Source organism: Cyprinodon variegatus, unplaced genomic scaffold (assembly GCF_000732505.1).
Source record: "Cyprinodon variegatus isolate N-32 unplaced genomic scaffold, C_variegatus-1.0 Scaffold407, whole genome shotgun sequence".
Taxonomy (NCBI): domain Eukaryota; kingdom Metazoa; phylum Chordata; class Actinopteri; order Cyprinodontiformes; family Cyprinodontidae; genus Cyprinodon; species Cyprinodon variegatus.
The window spans coordinates 710,220-727,173 of record NW_015150860.1 but is presented as its reverse complement, the minus strand read 5'-3'; the positions used below and the strand labels follow the sequence as shown (position 1 = coordinate 727,173).

At 34.8% G+C, this 16,954-nt stretch overlaps 1 protein-coding gene across 1 annotated transcript in view; it reads left to right on the top strand.

Moving 5' to 3' along the window:
- The first annotated feature begins 8,886 nt into the window (after positions 1 to 8,886).
- top3a (topoisomerase (DNA) III alpha) overlaps positions 8,887 to 16,954 on the top strand; it is a 24,145-nt gene continuing 16,077 nt past the window's right edge. Inside the window, exons 1-8 of the mRNA XM_015387933.1 lie at positions 8,887 to 9,111; positions 9,326 to 9,385; positions 9,466 to 9,539; positions 9,627 to 9,702; positions 11,873 to 11,981; positions 12,090 to 12,233; positions 12,383 to 12,553; positions 12,638 to 12,738. Coding sequence (XP_015243419.1) covers positions 8,887 to 9,111; positions 9,326 to 9,385; positions 9,466 to 9,539; positions 9,627 to 9,702; positions 11,873 to 11,981; positions 12,090 to 12,233; positions 12,383 to 12,553; positions 12,638 to 12,738 — 960 coding nt within the window. The remainder of the gene's footprint in view (positions 9,112 to 9,325; positions 9,386 to 9,465; positions 9,540 to 9,626; positions 9,703 to 11,872; positions 11,982 to 12,089; positions 12,234 to 12,382; positions 12,554 to 12,637; positions 12,739 to 16,954) is intronic.

Genomic DNA, 16,954 nt, shown 5'->3' with positions numbered 1-16,954 from the left:
AGTATGGAGGAAGATTGACACGTTTTGTGTGGACTTTTATGGACCGTTCTGTCTCGGTCACCATAGACCTCCATTATTTGAATGTCAGCAGACAGCAAGAAGCCTCCCAGATCTCCAGATGCATTTGAGATATCAAAAAAGTACTCCAGGGTGTTGTTCAGCATGGGGGTGAGTAGAAAATGAAGGCTAATCATGTTTTGGGTGTACTATTCCTTTAAGGTTTGCAATGATTTCAATGTAATGCCAGAAAATGCTTTAGTGCCTTTAAAGTTCCTGTTATTTTCTGCATTGAAATCAAGCATTGGTGTTTCTAAAACAACTGTTGCTTAGCTCCAGGTAGTTTGTTAAATGGCAGAATGCAGGCCAGCACCTTTCCAGATTATCTAACTAGTGAACCAGCTGATTTGCTGCCAGCAAAGAGGTCTCATTTACAATAGACACTTGGAAAATATTGATAAATTCAGTCAATGTTTATTTCAAATCTCTTCATTTCACAATTGAGAAAGTGTTACTAGTAATTATCAATCTCTGCCTAAAATGGAAAACAGAAACTGAAAAAGCATTTGTGGATTTAAAAACTGCCCTCTATACAGCACTTTACAGAGAGAAAAGTGTCAAAATTGGAAAATGTTGAGATATCCTTATATGTAAAGTGTGTTGCCACAATAGGTGAAGCATTACAGAATCAGTCTCACATTCAATGGATCAATTAATGGCCAAGCACATGGGTATCAGCAAGATGATTAGTGTGCAGCAAAAACTGAGAAATGTATCTGCCATAGGTGGTTCTAGACAGTATGGCCCCTACTGAAGACATAATATAGAAACAATTTCCTATGATGATGTATGCATAAATGTTTGGTGGCCCAATTGAGATTTTACCTTTGGAGTTTTACTTTAACAGTTGTTTTAATATCAAGGTGCTGCACTTAGTCCCATGATGAGACAGAATCACAGTTGTCAAATGCTGCAGCTCCAGTGCCAAAATTAGCTATTTGGATTAATTATCCAATTAAATGATAAAATATGATCCTGTTATTTTTTCCATTATTTTGTTCTGTGCCCCATGACAACACACTGGCCCTGTCCCGGCAGATTTGGCGTAGAACTGCTCTGCAAAAACGATCTAGAAATAAGTCAACCTTAAGTGTATTTGCCTTTAATTTGAGTAGGTAAATAACACAACCTGCCAATGGAATTAGTATTTTTACTCTTAAAATACGATAATTAGATAATATGCACTTAAAAGAAGAAAATTCAATTTTTTTTTTTTTTATTATAAATGTAAATTGTCTTGTTTAGTTGGCAATTCAAGAAAAAATGCACTTATTTTAAGAAAAAATTACATATTTAGATTAAATTTTTTTCCAGTGTGGGAGCTGGTTTCTAAATTTCCTCAAGGACTAATCAAACATTTACAAAATACTGTTAATTGTGATGGATGCAGTCCCTATTCACGGTCTACTGTGAATCTAAAACCTATGGTCTAAATATGCACACTGATATTTCTCCTCTAGTCATCGATGACTAGAGGAGAAAATGGTTTTTGATCTAATCTGACACCTTCAGGTAAATACATTTTCATAACAAATTCACATATGTGATCCATACTCCACATATTACATGCCAAGAAAAGCAAAACATCAGTAGGTTAGATTGTATATAAACTACTTGTACAGAAATTAGCGAATGATAAGCTATAAAAAAAATAATTACAGGATAGAGCAGCTCCTTCACATAAACCATCCTAGACAAAGTAATAGAAAAGGAAAGAGGTCATTAAATGGTTAATAAAAGAACCCATATGAAAAATAATAAATGGTACTCATTTCTCCAATGAGAAATTTGAGAACTGGAAAAGATGTTTGGGATCAAACATGCATTTAGTGCAGCTTATCACCCAGCGCTATTTAATAAAAAAGACTGGCTACTAATTAATCTGGATTTATGCCAGAGAACATGATGCTGACAGGGGGGGAAAAAGCCCATTTCTGGATTCACCTGCCATACTGCTACAACACTGCAAAATTGATCAAGAACTAAGTCAATATTTTTAAATTAAGACTCATTAACTCTCAATTTGAGCAGTTAAATAAAATAGTTTGCCAATGAAATTATTATTTTTTTTTACTCTTAAAAAAAGAACATTAGATAACATGCACTTCAAATAAGACAATGCAAATGATTTTTCTTATTTTAAATATAAATTGTCTTGTTCCACTGGCAAAGTATCTCACTTACCTCCTCAATTCAAGAAAAAATGCACTTATTAAAAAAAAAAAGGGCACAAGAGAGCCGAATAACACTCTGATGCTTATTTCTCAACAGGTCATGGGGATGATTCAACAGAACGATCCCAACACACCAACCTCTGAAGTAAATTACTAAGAAATACCCTTCCTCACAGATGTGCATTAGTATTCATCATTTCTCCAGCTGAGATCATCAAAATCTTCGCTTCAAAGATCGCAACATTGAAATAAAACAGTCACCCATTATTATCCTTTGTGTTAAAACACATCCAAGCATCACGTTTTTATTCTTACAAAGGTTCTCCCACCTACTTAGATGCAAGTTCTCAAAGGTGTGCCTTACAATTATAAACTCTTTGATAAAAATTCTTCAGGGTTTATATCATCTTTGTTCTCATGGGTTACAATAATCAAATACATTGGAGAGAATGAACTGATTTAATCTTAAACATGTCCTTTTAGAATCATTATGTCTATTCTGTAAATTATAAATCCATAGAGCTCTGCAGTGAAGAACACTTAATCATTCTCTATTAGTTGAAACAAATAATCTTAACTGATAGATGCTTACAAATAGCGTGTCTCATGCACACTTGCTGTACTGTTATATGTAGACTATATTCCAAAAGGGAGACATTTTCCTATATTCAGCCTGGTTGTTTCACAGGATTAGGTTGATGTACACTAAGATCTATTTTTCTCACGTCTTTTTTATTGCTATGAGGACATTAAGTCAAAATTGATATTTTTAGAATTGATTTTTTGTGATTACTCCTGTTTAGACTCCTATTAGTTATTAACTGGTTACTAGCTGTGTTTGCACTGATGTTAGAAATTCACTTTTTATTCTGAGCATCAGCGTAGTTCATGTAATGTCTGTCTGTATGTATACACACAATCTTCTTTAAGTTGAAAACAGGTCAATCTTTGGCACATAGATAAAGTCCTGGACCAACACACTCACATGTTTGTACATTCCAGTGTTTGTGTGTGTAGATGCTGTCCTGTTCACAGCATGTTATTGTGACCAATTAAATCTCAATCAGTGTTTAAGTGCAGCCTTTTTTACTGGGTATGTGCGCCAAAAAAAGATAAATGTGTATTTTTTACTATGATGCTCTTGCTGCAGAATGAATAGAGCTCTGTGCCACTTTATATGCACTTACAATAAATTAGGCTTTTGCTTAAATTTAAGACTGACTCCTGCTTTGTTTCTTGAACTGCCAATGAAAAGAACTGGGTGTCAGGGTTTGGTTGTGGTTTGGAGGACCCAAATGCAGAGGCAGAGAGGCTGAGGAGATTTCTAGCAGTTTAATGGGGCAAAACAGTAAGCAAAGGCACGAATGCAAAAATCCAACTAATAATCAAAAGCAAACCAGAACTACGGAGACATCTGGGGAAACCAAAACACGAGGAGCCAGGGAGAGACGAGGTAGGTGGACAACAGCATGGGAGGACAGCAAAGACAAGGAACCAACAAAGAGTGAGAGCAGAGTGAGAGCANGATAATGGCTTTTTATAGTTGTGGTGCACGCGCTTAACTCAGAGTCAGTCAATTTAGAGTTGGTTGAACTAACTCATTTCAGCTGTTCTGAAACCCAAAACTCAGAGTTTCCAATCTCAGGATAAGTCAACTCAGAGTTCAAGTTTTAACTCAGAGTTGGTTGAACTTCCTTATTGAAACAGGCCCCAGGTGTGAGAGGATTTGTTTTTTGTTTTTGTTTGTTTGTTTTTATTTGGGGTGAATCGTTTCCTGTTTCCTTGCTTTACTCCATATCAGTTGGTGGCGGTAATGCACATTTCACAAGTTTGCCAACCGCCATAAAATCTCATAAGAAGAAGAAGAAGAAGGTGTGAGAGGAGACAATGAGGGAGCCAAGGGGAAAGGAACACACACACACAAGAGGGCAACAGAGGACAACAGAAAAACATGAGAATTAACATAAATCTAGAAATTACAACAAAACTGGAATTAAACCAATAAAACTAGAAAACAAGGAGCAAAGTAAAGAACAACAGAACCAAGACCATGACACTGGGTAATTAAAAAAAAGTTAATGGAAAGCTTTAACTTTAGCTGCTTGTTTTAAGAAAGATCCCCTTTTTCCACTAGAACCACTTTAGGGCATTTCTCTTCCTGTCGACATGTTTTGAGGATTTTCTAGTAATGAGTTCAACACACTGGGGTTAACAAACAGCAACAGGTGGCTGTTATTGCCATCTCCTTGAAACCAACACACTGGATGCGGCAGCATCATAAGCTGTTGCAAATCTCACTTCCATGTCACCTGTCTCCAAGTCTTATGATCAGTTAGGGAGTAGGAGGAATTTTGACCTTTTAAATACAGAGAGACAAGGCAGCAATGTTTTACTAAAACTGAAGGAAATCATTTAATATAGGAAAGTCAACCATAGCAACAATCTTTTCATCCATCTAAGTGGTTGCAGACCAAGCTGTGTTGCAAACTCTCTAACTAATGATCAGTCAATAAAAGGTTTTGGGAGGTTTGGCAGCCTAACATTTTAAAATTTTCCTGTGTGTCTTTGCAAGACTGCGTCTGCATATCTACATGTACAAGCTCCATGTTTCACACAAATTTGGAAGAATGCATGAATTTCTTTGGTCGCTCAGCTTTAGGATGGCAAGTGATTGTTGCCTTATTGTGCAGGTTTCAGAGGAAATGAATGGGTTGAACCATGCACTGCAAAAAACTGAAATCTAAGTGAGTCAAATTTTCTTAAAATAAGAGCATTTCTTATTGAATTGAGTAGGTTAGAGAGACACTTTGCCAATGGAACGTGACAATTTACATTTAAAAGAATAGAAAACAACTTCGGCCTCTTATTTCAAGTGCATAATATCTAATTATCTTATTCGAAGGGTAAAAATAATCATTCCATTGGCAGATCATCTTTTTTACCTATTCAAATTAAGGGAAATACACTCATTTTAAGAGAATTTTACAATTTTTTAGATCATTCTTTTGCACTGTGGTTTCTTGTTTGCTGAAGGAACTATCCTGAGTTGCACTGAAAACTCAACATCACACTTTTATATTCAACCATTAAATCATTTTAGTCTAGACTTATTATTATGTCATTAGACTGTATTGGTATTGTTTTAAACTATGGCCAAACAGCTTAAATGTAAAAAAACATCACGTCTGCTGAGTGTTACCCCTTTTTTTTTATCAGTAATCTATAGGCTGGTGTTCGGGAATACTTAAGTAGCTTCTGGCAGCCTACTTGGAAAGTGTCACACCCTGATTCAGACTGCTAAATAGTCACAGAGAAGCTCAAACAGCAACTTTTCATAGGTGCGACCAGGTAGGGAACAATGAAGTGTAGCTGAAAACTGATAGGCTCCAGAACCAGTTTAGGGTCAACCTCACTAATCTCACTGTACCAACAGAAAAATAAAGGAGCACAATTTACGTACGTTCCAGATAAAGTACTGAAGACGGACAAGATTTTCAGCCTTTGTTTACAGATATATGAACACATAAATGTATCCATGCTGTCTAAAATAATCAATTATAGTTCTGCATAATATATGTTAAATAGATCAACCAGTTGTTCTTTTTTCTAATTACATAAAAGGGACTGTCAGAGAACAGTAGCTTTCTCTAAAAATAGTTTTAAAAAGAGCATGAATTCTGTTTAACATCTTATAATGATGTGAATAACCTTTTTCTGTATGTTTGTTGACATTTTATGGTTAATATGCCAACGATTAAAATGGTAAAGAAAAAACATGTTTCAAAAACATGTTTGCCGTTTTTTTTATTATTATTATTCATCTTTTTGAATTCAAATCACACGTAACGAGCCGCGACAAAAGCTACACAATCTTTATACTTCCATGTTATTATTCCAACTCCTAAACTAGGAATAGGTTAGGTAACTACTACTACCTATGCTATCCGTAAACAAAATACAAAAGACATGACTATGAATTCAGTATATTTTATGTGATGCATAGAAAACATATAATAGCAAAGTAAAGCACAGAACTGAGATTTTTTTTTTCTTATTTCAAACATTGTACATTAGCAACATTTTAGCACTCTGTTCTAATCTCTAGGTTTCAGCCTGCATCTCTCTCTCAGTCAAACTGAATGTCATATATTTAGCATTAAATCAGTTTTCAGTACAAAACAGATCAAATATTACTATATAAAAATACAATTACAAAGAAAAATAAGGCACAGAATCACCCCATAAAATATAAGCAAAAACAGATATGTAAAATTACAAATAAATATGCTGCAAAATGCAGTATAGAAGTGAGTTGTGTTCTATTTAAAAGAAATATAAAAGTTTCTGCCAAGTTGGAGGTGTAAAGTGATGTTTACAATCTGATGCAGAGTCCAGTTGAGAGTTTAACAGTTCAACAGTCAATTGAAAGACTAAAAAGATACAAATAAAAAAATTAGTACATAATAACTTCTAATTATTTTTTTCCTCACATTGAGTAATGTATAGGACAAAGTAACACTTCTATAGATAATATCTATTGTGAACTGTACATTAACCTGATCTCTGAATAGCTCAAGCTACTTACAGTGGGCAGATTAGTCAGAAATTTTACTAAGCAGAAGTAGCAATGTATCACAAAAATATTGCTCATGAAAAAGTAAAGGTACAGTACAATAAAACTAATCCTGATTGTACATTTTTCTTTGAAAAATGACTCAAGTAAATGCAGCACAGTAAATCTAACTATTTACTACCCACCTCTCTTCTCTCTTGTCTGTCTTCTCAGGAATACTATAGTGAGATGAAGTATGTCAAAACTCCATCTGTTTTGAATAGTTAGACAGCCTGTAGGCAGAGATGCTTATTTAATGATTCTTTGAAAGTGGAAGATCTAAATAAGAGAATTGGTTCATACAGGAATCTTGCTCTCGGTGAGTCCTTCTTTGTGCCGCCTGCGATACAAAGCCTCTTTATTTGTGGAGGCCTCTGTTTTTATTTCATTGAACAAGTGTAGAGTTTCTACTTTCATTACTTCCATACTAATCATAGTTGTCTCTTAATTTTTCAAAAAATGTCAAGCTCAAAAGAAACAAAATAAAAGAAGCTGTTTTTTTTTTGTTTTTGTTTTTTTAATATTGCAACCTATAATAGGTCATAACCCTAAACTAAACTAGAAACAATATGCACATATTCGAAATGACTAATTCTGTCCAAAGTCAAAGATTAGTTCAATTTTGCACACTTGTTGAAATTATAAGTAAATTTCTTCGCTTAAATCTGAAAACAAAAACCTTAGAAAAACATTGTGAACGGAAGATAATAAACAGATGTAATGTAAAACCCATGCGCTTATATTTATTATATTTTCCACATTAATCCTTAGAACTGCTTTCAGTCAACAAGTACCATAGAAAATACTGAGCAATCTATTGTTTCCTCAAAAATCAGTTTTTTAGATCGTCTCTTAGTCTTAAAAAAAACACCTCTCTTTAAAAAAAAATTAATTTCTGTCAATCCTTAAGTCACTGAATTTTTTTGTTGTTGTTTTTTTTCATTTTCAACTCAGTTAGACGTCTCACCTCGTATCGCCACCTACTGGCCAATCGGCGTAAATGCACATTACACATTTGGTCGATCAACCCAAAATAAAACCCCTTAGAAATATATTGCCCTTTTATAATATGAACCGATAAGTTACATAGGTACACAATACCTTTTATTATATGTACTGAAATATTTCACGTCTTTTAAATAAGGTGCTACAATTATTCTGAAGCTAAATTAAATTCTAATTTAATTAAATAACAAACTGCAGTCATTTACTTTTTGTTGGAACAACATCGGATAAAATCTGTTTCTTTTTTAATTAGTCCTGCCTTTCCACAGAGCTAAACATATATATGAATCATTCCTTTATAACGTTATCCATGCTTCTTTTTTTTTATCAAGAAGAAATCCTAATAACTTGTTCATGTTCTAAATATTTGTCATAGCTGTGTTAAATTAGTTTAATCTAGATTTGTAACCCAATAGACACTGCTTTAAATAGTATTTTCTTTTGTTTGTTTTTTTACTTTTTGACTGCTCTTTTCTACATGGTCTGTAGCTTTTATTGAATAAATAACATTTTTTATTTCTAATATATATACACAAATTATGGTTAATGATTTATAAAAATGATTATTAAAAAGCATAATAATAATAATAATAATAATAATAATAATAATAATAATAATAATAATAATAATAATAATAATAATAATAATAATAATAATAATTTACGCATAATATCGTGATTATTTACGACTAGGAGCTTTGCGACACTTGTGCGGTCTCCTTTACGGCACTGTCAGGCGCGGATTTTGTAAACAAAGCTAACGGTGTCATTCTGGCTGAACTCGATCCCGCTCATCATAGTTACAAGGTTTTAAACTTTTATACTTGTTTTCTCAGTTAACCACTTTATTAAAAAAACAAAACCACTATTTTTTTTACCGTAGAAAACTTTTTAGCAGTTCGGTAAACTTTCTAAGAATTGACTTTATGGCTTTAGCTAGCTCTGCTATGTAAAATGCTAGCCCAGCAAAAGTACAGCAGATGCGGGGAGGCTGTGTCCGAGGACAGCCACTGCTCCTTCAGCTGACTGCGGCCAGGCATGCTGATCGCGCACCTCATCGGCAGATCTACGCTTCGATCGGGACTACAGTGGGTAAAGCCGAGCTTTTTCTGGGAGAGACGACGCGGCTGGTGCTCGGACGCAGCAAAGGGGGCAGATATGATTCGTAGCCGGGGTCAAATCAAGCGGGTCCTCTGTGTGGCCGAGAAGAACGATGCAGCCAAAGGCATCTCTGAGATTATGTCCGGCGGCAGAGCCCGAAGGGTAAGTCCCACCTAATTACATCCTCACTGTTCCTGCAGCTTGTAGCTACAATTAAGTCATTATAAACTTACATAGTTTAAAATAGAGTGAACAACAGCAGCACATTTCCATCAGTTGTTGCTGTCAGTAGAGGAATATAAAAATAAATCTATTATTTTATTATAACAGCATTGGCTTTATTAGTTTGGATAACTTATATATTTCTCTGTTTTAGAGGGAAGGATTCTCGAAGTTCAATAAAATCTATGAGTATGAGTATCAACTTTTTGGCCAGGTAAGCAACCAACACATCCACCTCAATATCTTATTCTCCCAGCTTTGATTTCTCATAATTTTTTCTTTATCTTTCATCAGAATGTGACAGTGACAATGACTTCAGTGTCAGGACATTTGCTTGGTCTAGAGTTTAAAGCTCCTTTCCAAAAATGGTAAGTTTAAACAAATATACCTTCCATCCAATATGTTCACCTCATTAAAGAGTTAAAATATCTGAGGTTGTTTACTTTTCTTTCAAGGCACAGCTGCAATCCTGTGTTGCTGTTTGACGCAGAAGTAGAGAAGTATTGCCCAGACAATATGACACAAATTAAGGTATGTCAGATGAAAGTTAGATGAAAATAAAACACTTAAAATATTCACTCTGCTTTACATTAAACATCTAAGATCCTTCATTTTTTCATATGAAGAGAATGTTAACTCTTTATAGGGCACTCAGGAAAATACTTGGAAAATCAAAATTTCAACAGGGTTTCTGAGGGTCATTAAAAATCATTAAAAGTCATTAAATTATTATTGTTTAAATTAAGGCCTTAATTGGCCTTAAAATTCATTAAATGTGTTTATTGTGGCATTTAAAATGCCTTATTAAAAAAAATGTTTATAAAAACTATTTTGTCAGACATATTATATCACGATATATTTGCGTGGAACTGCTTCCGGTTGATCGCAAAGCTGTATGTTAAACTTGAGTTGGAGAAAAAGCTAGAGAATGGGGGGGATAAAGCAAATTACAACAAAAGTGGCTGGAAAACGAGGAATTCGGGACATGGCTGCAGCCTGTCGACGGGTACCTGTTGGTGGCATTGAAATTATTTCTAAGAGCATTTAAAGAGTATTAAAAAGCATTAAGTTAGAGTTATTCATTCCTGTATAAACCCTGTTCAAGCCAATGGTGTTATTAGAATCCAGGACAAGACCTTATTATTATCCTTGTAACATTCAAAAAATATGGGTATTTTAATGGCAAAAATCGATGTCAATGTAATAAGATACGCCATCTTGCCGAATATATTAAGAAAATAATAAAGTGCTTCTATTAGGAATTCATGAAAAACACTCTGAGAGTTAAAGAAAAACACATTTTCTTTGGTCCAACATAACCTTAGAGGCATTAATGCTGATACTGGCACTTACATTTTTTAATGTATAACCCTAAATATAATTGTTAACTAGGTTTATTAACTTTTGAACTTTACTTTTGAACTTTTCAATTAGCTTTTTTTTTTTCAACTTAATTTACAGTAGGTAATATATCATTCAAGGGCTCAAATAATTGGTCAAATGCCAAAAAAAGATGCACAGTCATGTAGCAGGATCTTTGCTGAATGGCAGGATATAGATCTTATGCTTCTAGACCTTACTGAGGGGACTCCATTTGTAAGGAATATGCAAGTGATCAAAAACTGTAACTTGCCCTATAAAGGGTTAAAGAAAGTCCCAACAAGGATCTGGCAGTATGCTATTCAGTCTTTTTTGCTAGTTAAAGAACATTTAAATCAGTAATGTTTTAACATGGTTGTATTACTTTTAGCTGATGATTGCATATATTGTTTATAAATAAGATTCTAGGCAGAAATTATTTCATGCAATATGCCAGATGTTAAAAGTTTTTGTTTTTTTTATAAATTGACTGGCAATATATAGAACACACTTCTGCTAGTTTAGGCATTGGTTTCCAATATTATTTTGGCAAATAATATACCTTTTTGTTGTTATACTCTTCGTAACAAAATTGTAATATCCTAATATAAGCTGGGTCTTCAGTCAAAAAATTGCCAACAGTACTTTTAAAATCGTAAAAAAAAAAAAAAAGCACAAAAGCAACAACTGATCCTGCATTTCGTTATGCTCCATCCGCTGAGGGAAAACTGGTGCACTTTATATGCCAGCTAGTTAGACTTTACACTTTAAACTAAATTAGCGGTACTCTGATCATTTGTCTCCATTTTTGGGTGATCAGAGATTGATTGGGAGGAAGGTGGAAACCTCTCTCCAATCCACAAAGGCACAAATTGTAACCCTTTTGCTCTTTTTTTCAAAATGAAATGGAGGGTATTTCAGCTAAAACCAGTGCCACCATCTTTGTTGTACTTCAGCCTGCAGCTTTTGGTTGTTGCATTTCTTTAGTTGTAAATATATCTGTATTCAAGGCTAATGTATCTATTTGCTTCTGGTGTGATATATTTTGTGAGTTTGTAAATTCACAACTCTCACAGCAATTCATTTTTTTTGCAAGGTAACTTCTCCCTTGTTAAAAAATAAATAAATAAAAAAAATAATGGTTTAGTTGGGGGGTGTGGATGAAAAACTGAACTTTACTACAAAAATAATGTGCAACTATCAGCATTTCAATCCATCTCTTTATTACTGTGATCAATAATCATGTTTTATTCCCCTCAGATTGAATCTTCTATTATTTAAAAAGAATATAAGTTCTTTCTTCCTTTTCTTTAGTTTTGATGTCATTTTCTGTCGTCTGCAGCGGACCCTTGAGAAGGAGGCGAAGCAGTGCCAGGCGCTAATCATCTGGACCGACTGTGACCGGGAGGGAGAAAACATCGGCTTTGAAGTCATTGATGTTTGCAAAGCAGGTATATCAGGAATGTGTTGATATCAATACTGACAGAGGCTGCTGAATGTTTATACAGGTTTTCATATTTGCACAACCCTTCAGTTATTATTGTTTTGTTTTTATTTAGTGAAACCCAATTTGCAAATCTTCAGAGCAAAGTTTTCGGAGATCACTCCTAACTCAATTCGAAGAGCGTGTGAGACGCTAACCGAGCCTGATGCTAACGTCAGCGATGCAGTTGATGTCCGACAGGAGCTGGATTTGCGGATAGGTAAAGGATATTTCTCCATTAAAGAAAGCGAAGCTGAAAATGAAAACTCATCTTAGTTATTTTTTAAGCTTGTGTTGTAACTTTAAAGACGTACCCCCCATCAGTAGAGCTGCCAGTATTAACCTTAACCTTTCCCTGATCCTCTTCAGGAGCATCTTTCACTCGGTTCCAGACGCTTCGGCTGCAGAAGATCTTCCCTGAATCCTTGGCTAATCAGCTGATCTCATACGGTAGCTGTCAGTTTCCCACCCTTGGATTTGTGGTGGAACGCTTCAAAGCCATCCAGGCCTTCATACCCGAGACATTCTACAAGATTAAAGGTAAATAAAAGTTGATTGATTGCATCAGGTTTAAAACTATGACATTAAGGTCAAGCCTATCCTGTGTTTCTGTTTCTGTTCCAGTGCTCCATGAGTTAGAAGAGGACAGTGTGGAGTTCAGCTGGAAGAGAAACCGTCTCTTCCATCACACTGCTTGTCTGGTGCTCTATCAGATCTGCATGGAGGTATGTGCCTGTCTTTGAGCATGTAGTGTCATCAGGGGGCTGCTGATCGTAAAGTACATTAAAAATCAGTTTGTAACCGTTATGTGCTTTACTTGATTTACTCTTTAAACTTTATTTGATCAGCAAGATTTTATATAAATCCAAAACAAGGAACACATAATGTTCTCTACAAAAACTTTTCTGAATCAAATCTGAAAAGTGTGGCAAGCATCTGTTTTCAGTGACTTTGGGTGAATACTGACAGTATTTATGAGCAGCTCTGCTCATCTGGTCACCTTAATTCTCTCTTTCTTCAGCCATGGTGGGCCGGTCTTTCTTAGTTGATTCACAGTTTTATTTTTTTCAACCTTTATAACCAAACTGTGGTTTAAACTTTATTATTATTTATTATAAAACTTTATTTAACCAGGAAAAAAATACCTCTGAGATTAAAATACTCTTTTTCAAGGGAGTCGTAGGCAAGAGGCAGCAGAGTTGCATATTGAACATTAAAACATTGAATGAAATGACAGGTAAATAAAAAACATATCAAGTAAAAACAATGACAGATAATTGAAGGCATTTTTAATTCTTTAATTTTAAACTTTAAAGAATTAAAGGATAAAAACTTAGTCAACTTCCAGTATCTTTGTAAAAAAAAAAAAAATCCACGTACAAGGAGCTGCATAGATAAAGGCCTTCTTCCCGAGCTCTGTTCGGGCAAAAGAAACAGTGAGCAACAGCTGATCGTTGGATCTCGGTGCATTTTTTTTTCTGAGTTGTCTGCGGTGTTTTCTTGGTTTTCATAATACTTTTTATCCACTTATGTTATAAAAAAATATATGTATTTGGGTTTAAACATATACCCGTTAATAGCCTCTGCAGATTTTAAGGCCCCATCCACAGAGAGACAAGAATAAATCTAATCACAATTGTTTATTCTTGTTTAAGTTGTGCATCAAAACGAATGCAACATTTTGGGAGAGCATAAATGATATTTTTTTTAAACCATGTCCCAGGATAGAAAGATCAGCTAAAGTCAGTTAATTTTTTAGTGTCTCCATGCAGGCCAAATACAGTTATTTTGTGGCCAAGATTATTATTGTTAACTAAAACTAACAAAATAATAAAACATTTTGTTAACTGAAATAGAAGGAAAAAAAAAAAGAACAAAGAGAATTGACTGAATGGTAAAAGAATGTGCTGAGTTTTCATTGGTGTGCCATTATGCAGTGATATAAGGTCTAAAGTCCGGTTGCTGTTTTCGCTTAATTTTTTATTGTCGTAAAGCATTACAGCAGCAAATGGCAGGTACAGCAGTCAGGTCAATTGTGCAACTGTGTGTCCTAATCTGGGATTTTATTCCTTTGTCCTGCCAAGTCCAGTATAACTGAAAGTAAGCATTTTCAATAAATAAAACATAGCTAAAGTAGCTAACAATACAAATAACTGATGTAAAAATAAAGTAGAATAAAAAAAACTAAATCAGAAGTCAAAACAAAACATTTAAAAATGTCGCTGTTTTTATTTATTTATTTATTTTTTTTTTTTTACTTAGTTGTCTGCACATTCCCAGTGTTCTAATAGATCAGGTGTGATTTTGTGGCAGTGCCACAGCTCCACCAAATGGCCCGGCATGTGTACTACAGGGTGTACATCAGTACTTTTTTTCTAAGCCGTTAATGAAAAGATACCATGATCGTTTTTATGGAAACTTGTTCCAAACAATTTTCGGAAGCCCCAAATTTATTGTCATTAATTTTATTGACATAAATCCATCCGAATGGGAAAATCAGCATCTTAACCTGATGAAGGGTTTTGTGTCCCGCTATGACCCTGATGGTGATGTCATGAAATGGTGATTAATTAAAGAGCGAGCGTGTGTTTCTTGCCATTGATGTCACCACTGGAATATATTAATGCATTTTTTTGATCTAGTCCGTCCTGATTTTTGTTTTTTGTTTTTTTCTTCCTGCACCGTTAAAGAACCTCTAAGTAAATCGTTGAACTCCAAAGGGATGGACAATCATCGGTTTATTGACACAATGAGCTAACTGATGATGTTTGCTACTTTGGCTTTTTTTTTATCTGCGTCATTTAAGGTAGGTGTTAGGATCTGATTGATAAATAATTTCTTGAAAGTTTTTTTTATCTCTTTGATTGTACAATAAAAGAATGGAATGAATTATTTCACATATTCTTATAAGAAACTTACAGTGTTCGTCAGTTTGTCCAGTAGGTAAACAACTTCATCAGACCAACAATCCCAACCTCAGCAACACATCTAAATCACAGAGGCTGAAATAATTACGACATAATGAAATAGTTTCCAGTAAACCATCAGTAGTCATGCTATCACCCCCATCCACTTTGTATATGTACAATTGTCTGTTTTTCTTATTTTGTGCTGAGACTGATGCTGGATCATCTCCCTAAATCTCTTGTTTGTTGATCCAGCTTTAGCTCGTTTGAGCTCTAAATCCCGAGCGGTTTCAGTCACTGACGACAGAACAGAAGTGGTGTCGTTTGAAACCAGGCGCGTCATCAGAAGAAACGCTTATTGTCTCCCAGCGAGGCTGACGAGCCCTGTAATTATCCCTCGGATTGTTTTTTTTTTTTCGTTCTACTTCTTCACAGTTTCCCACAGAGCAAGCCGAGCCGTGAGTGTCAGGAGGCAGAATTGGGGCAGAGCTCATCAACGCTGTTAGGCTTCGCATCACAGACTGAATATTATTATTGTTCAAGGTTAACTAGCTGAGCTGCAGCTACCTTTCACTGTAGTGGAGATAAAAACGTGAAAAATAAACTCTTGAAAAGCTTTTACACCAAATTGCCTGATTAAAAAAAAAAATAAAATCACATTTACATAAAAAAAAAGTTACTGTAGTGTTTTATTATAGCAGCTGCCAAACCCTGATTATCTGGATCCTGAAAGCGGGCTAACATCAAGTTAGTGTCTGATCTGTTTGTAATTTATTACTGATGTGCCCTCATAGACTGCTTGCACCAATCTAAGGGGACTAAATAAAGATGAACAACCATCTTTTCAAATCAAAAGTACATTTATTTCCTTCTTTGTGCTTCAATATCACTTAAAGTCTGCTTATATCACATATGAAAAGGCTTGTGTGGGGTGAATACTTTCTGCATCAGGCCTCTGGGGTTTCTGTAGGTGCGCTGGACCCCCTAGACCAGTGGTTCCCAAAGATTTTCTTCTGGGCCCCCCTTTGGATAATAATAAAATTTCCACGCCCCCCCCAAAAAAATAATAAAAATAAAATAAAAAATAAACTGGGCACATACATCGTTCAACCAGAAATAATAAACCTATACACATAATTTGTTTTCAAACCCTGCTGAAGTTTATTTCACACTTCAGGTTGCAACAAAACAAACTACACACCATCTTTACAGTGGAACACTTTTGTGTAACTGTATTTTTTTCATAGTTCTATACTGTAGATTAGAAGAGGATTCTTTGTTGTCTGTGTTATTTTAAACATATTTCTTTTTTTCTTTTTGTAACAATATTTAACTTTGCTATCATCAATACATTAAAAAAGCCTCTGTGCAAAATGGAGTGAAAACATTGAACAGCTCCCAGAGAGTTTTTTCTTTGTACTTTAATCCTCCCATCTTTTTAGTGGTTGTAGTGAGCCTGCTTGTTGCTGCAGATCTTCTCAAATCTGAGTTGCAGTTTCACAACTGTCCATTATGCTCAGTCAAGCAAGCACTGCTTTTTTTTCTTCATTCATCCATACCACTTCCCGCGCCCCCCCTGCAATGGCCCCCTAGGGGGCGCGCCCCACACTTTGGGAACCACTGCCCTAGACCATGGATCTGCAAACTGTGGCTCTGGAGCTGCAAGTTGCCCTTGGGACCTCTACATAAAGCTCTTAATAGTGACTTATAATTGGATAAAGAACCAACTAATTTACTATAATAAATAGAAGTTTTATTGCTTTTTAAAGACCGTTTGATTGGATTTTCATAACAGTGGGGCTGCAAATAAGGATTATTTTGCAAATGGATCTGTTGATTATTTTTTCGATGAATCGATTTATAATCAGATAGCCAAAGGTTCCTTAAAGAAGATTTTTCACTAAATTAAACCAGGTGAAACTAATTTTTTTTTTTACTTGAGGAGTTCTGGATTGAACATATTGACAGATTAAAACATTTTCTTGTTTTTTTTTATCTTAAATGCAAAATCTTTACATATTTTTTACAATCTTGG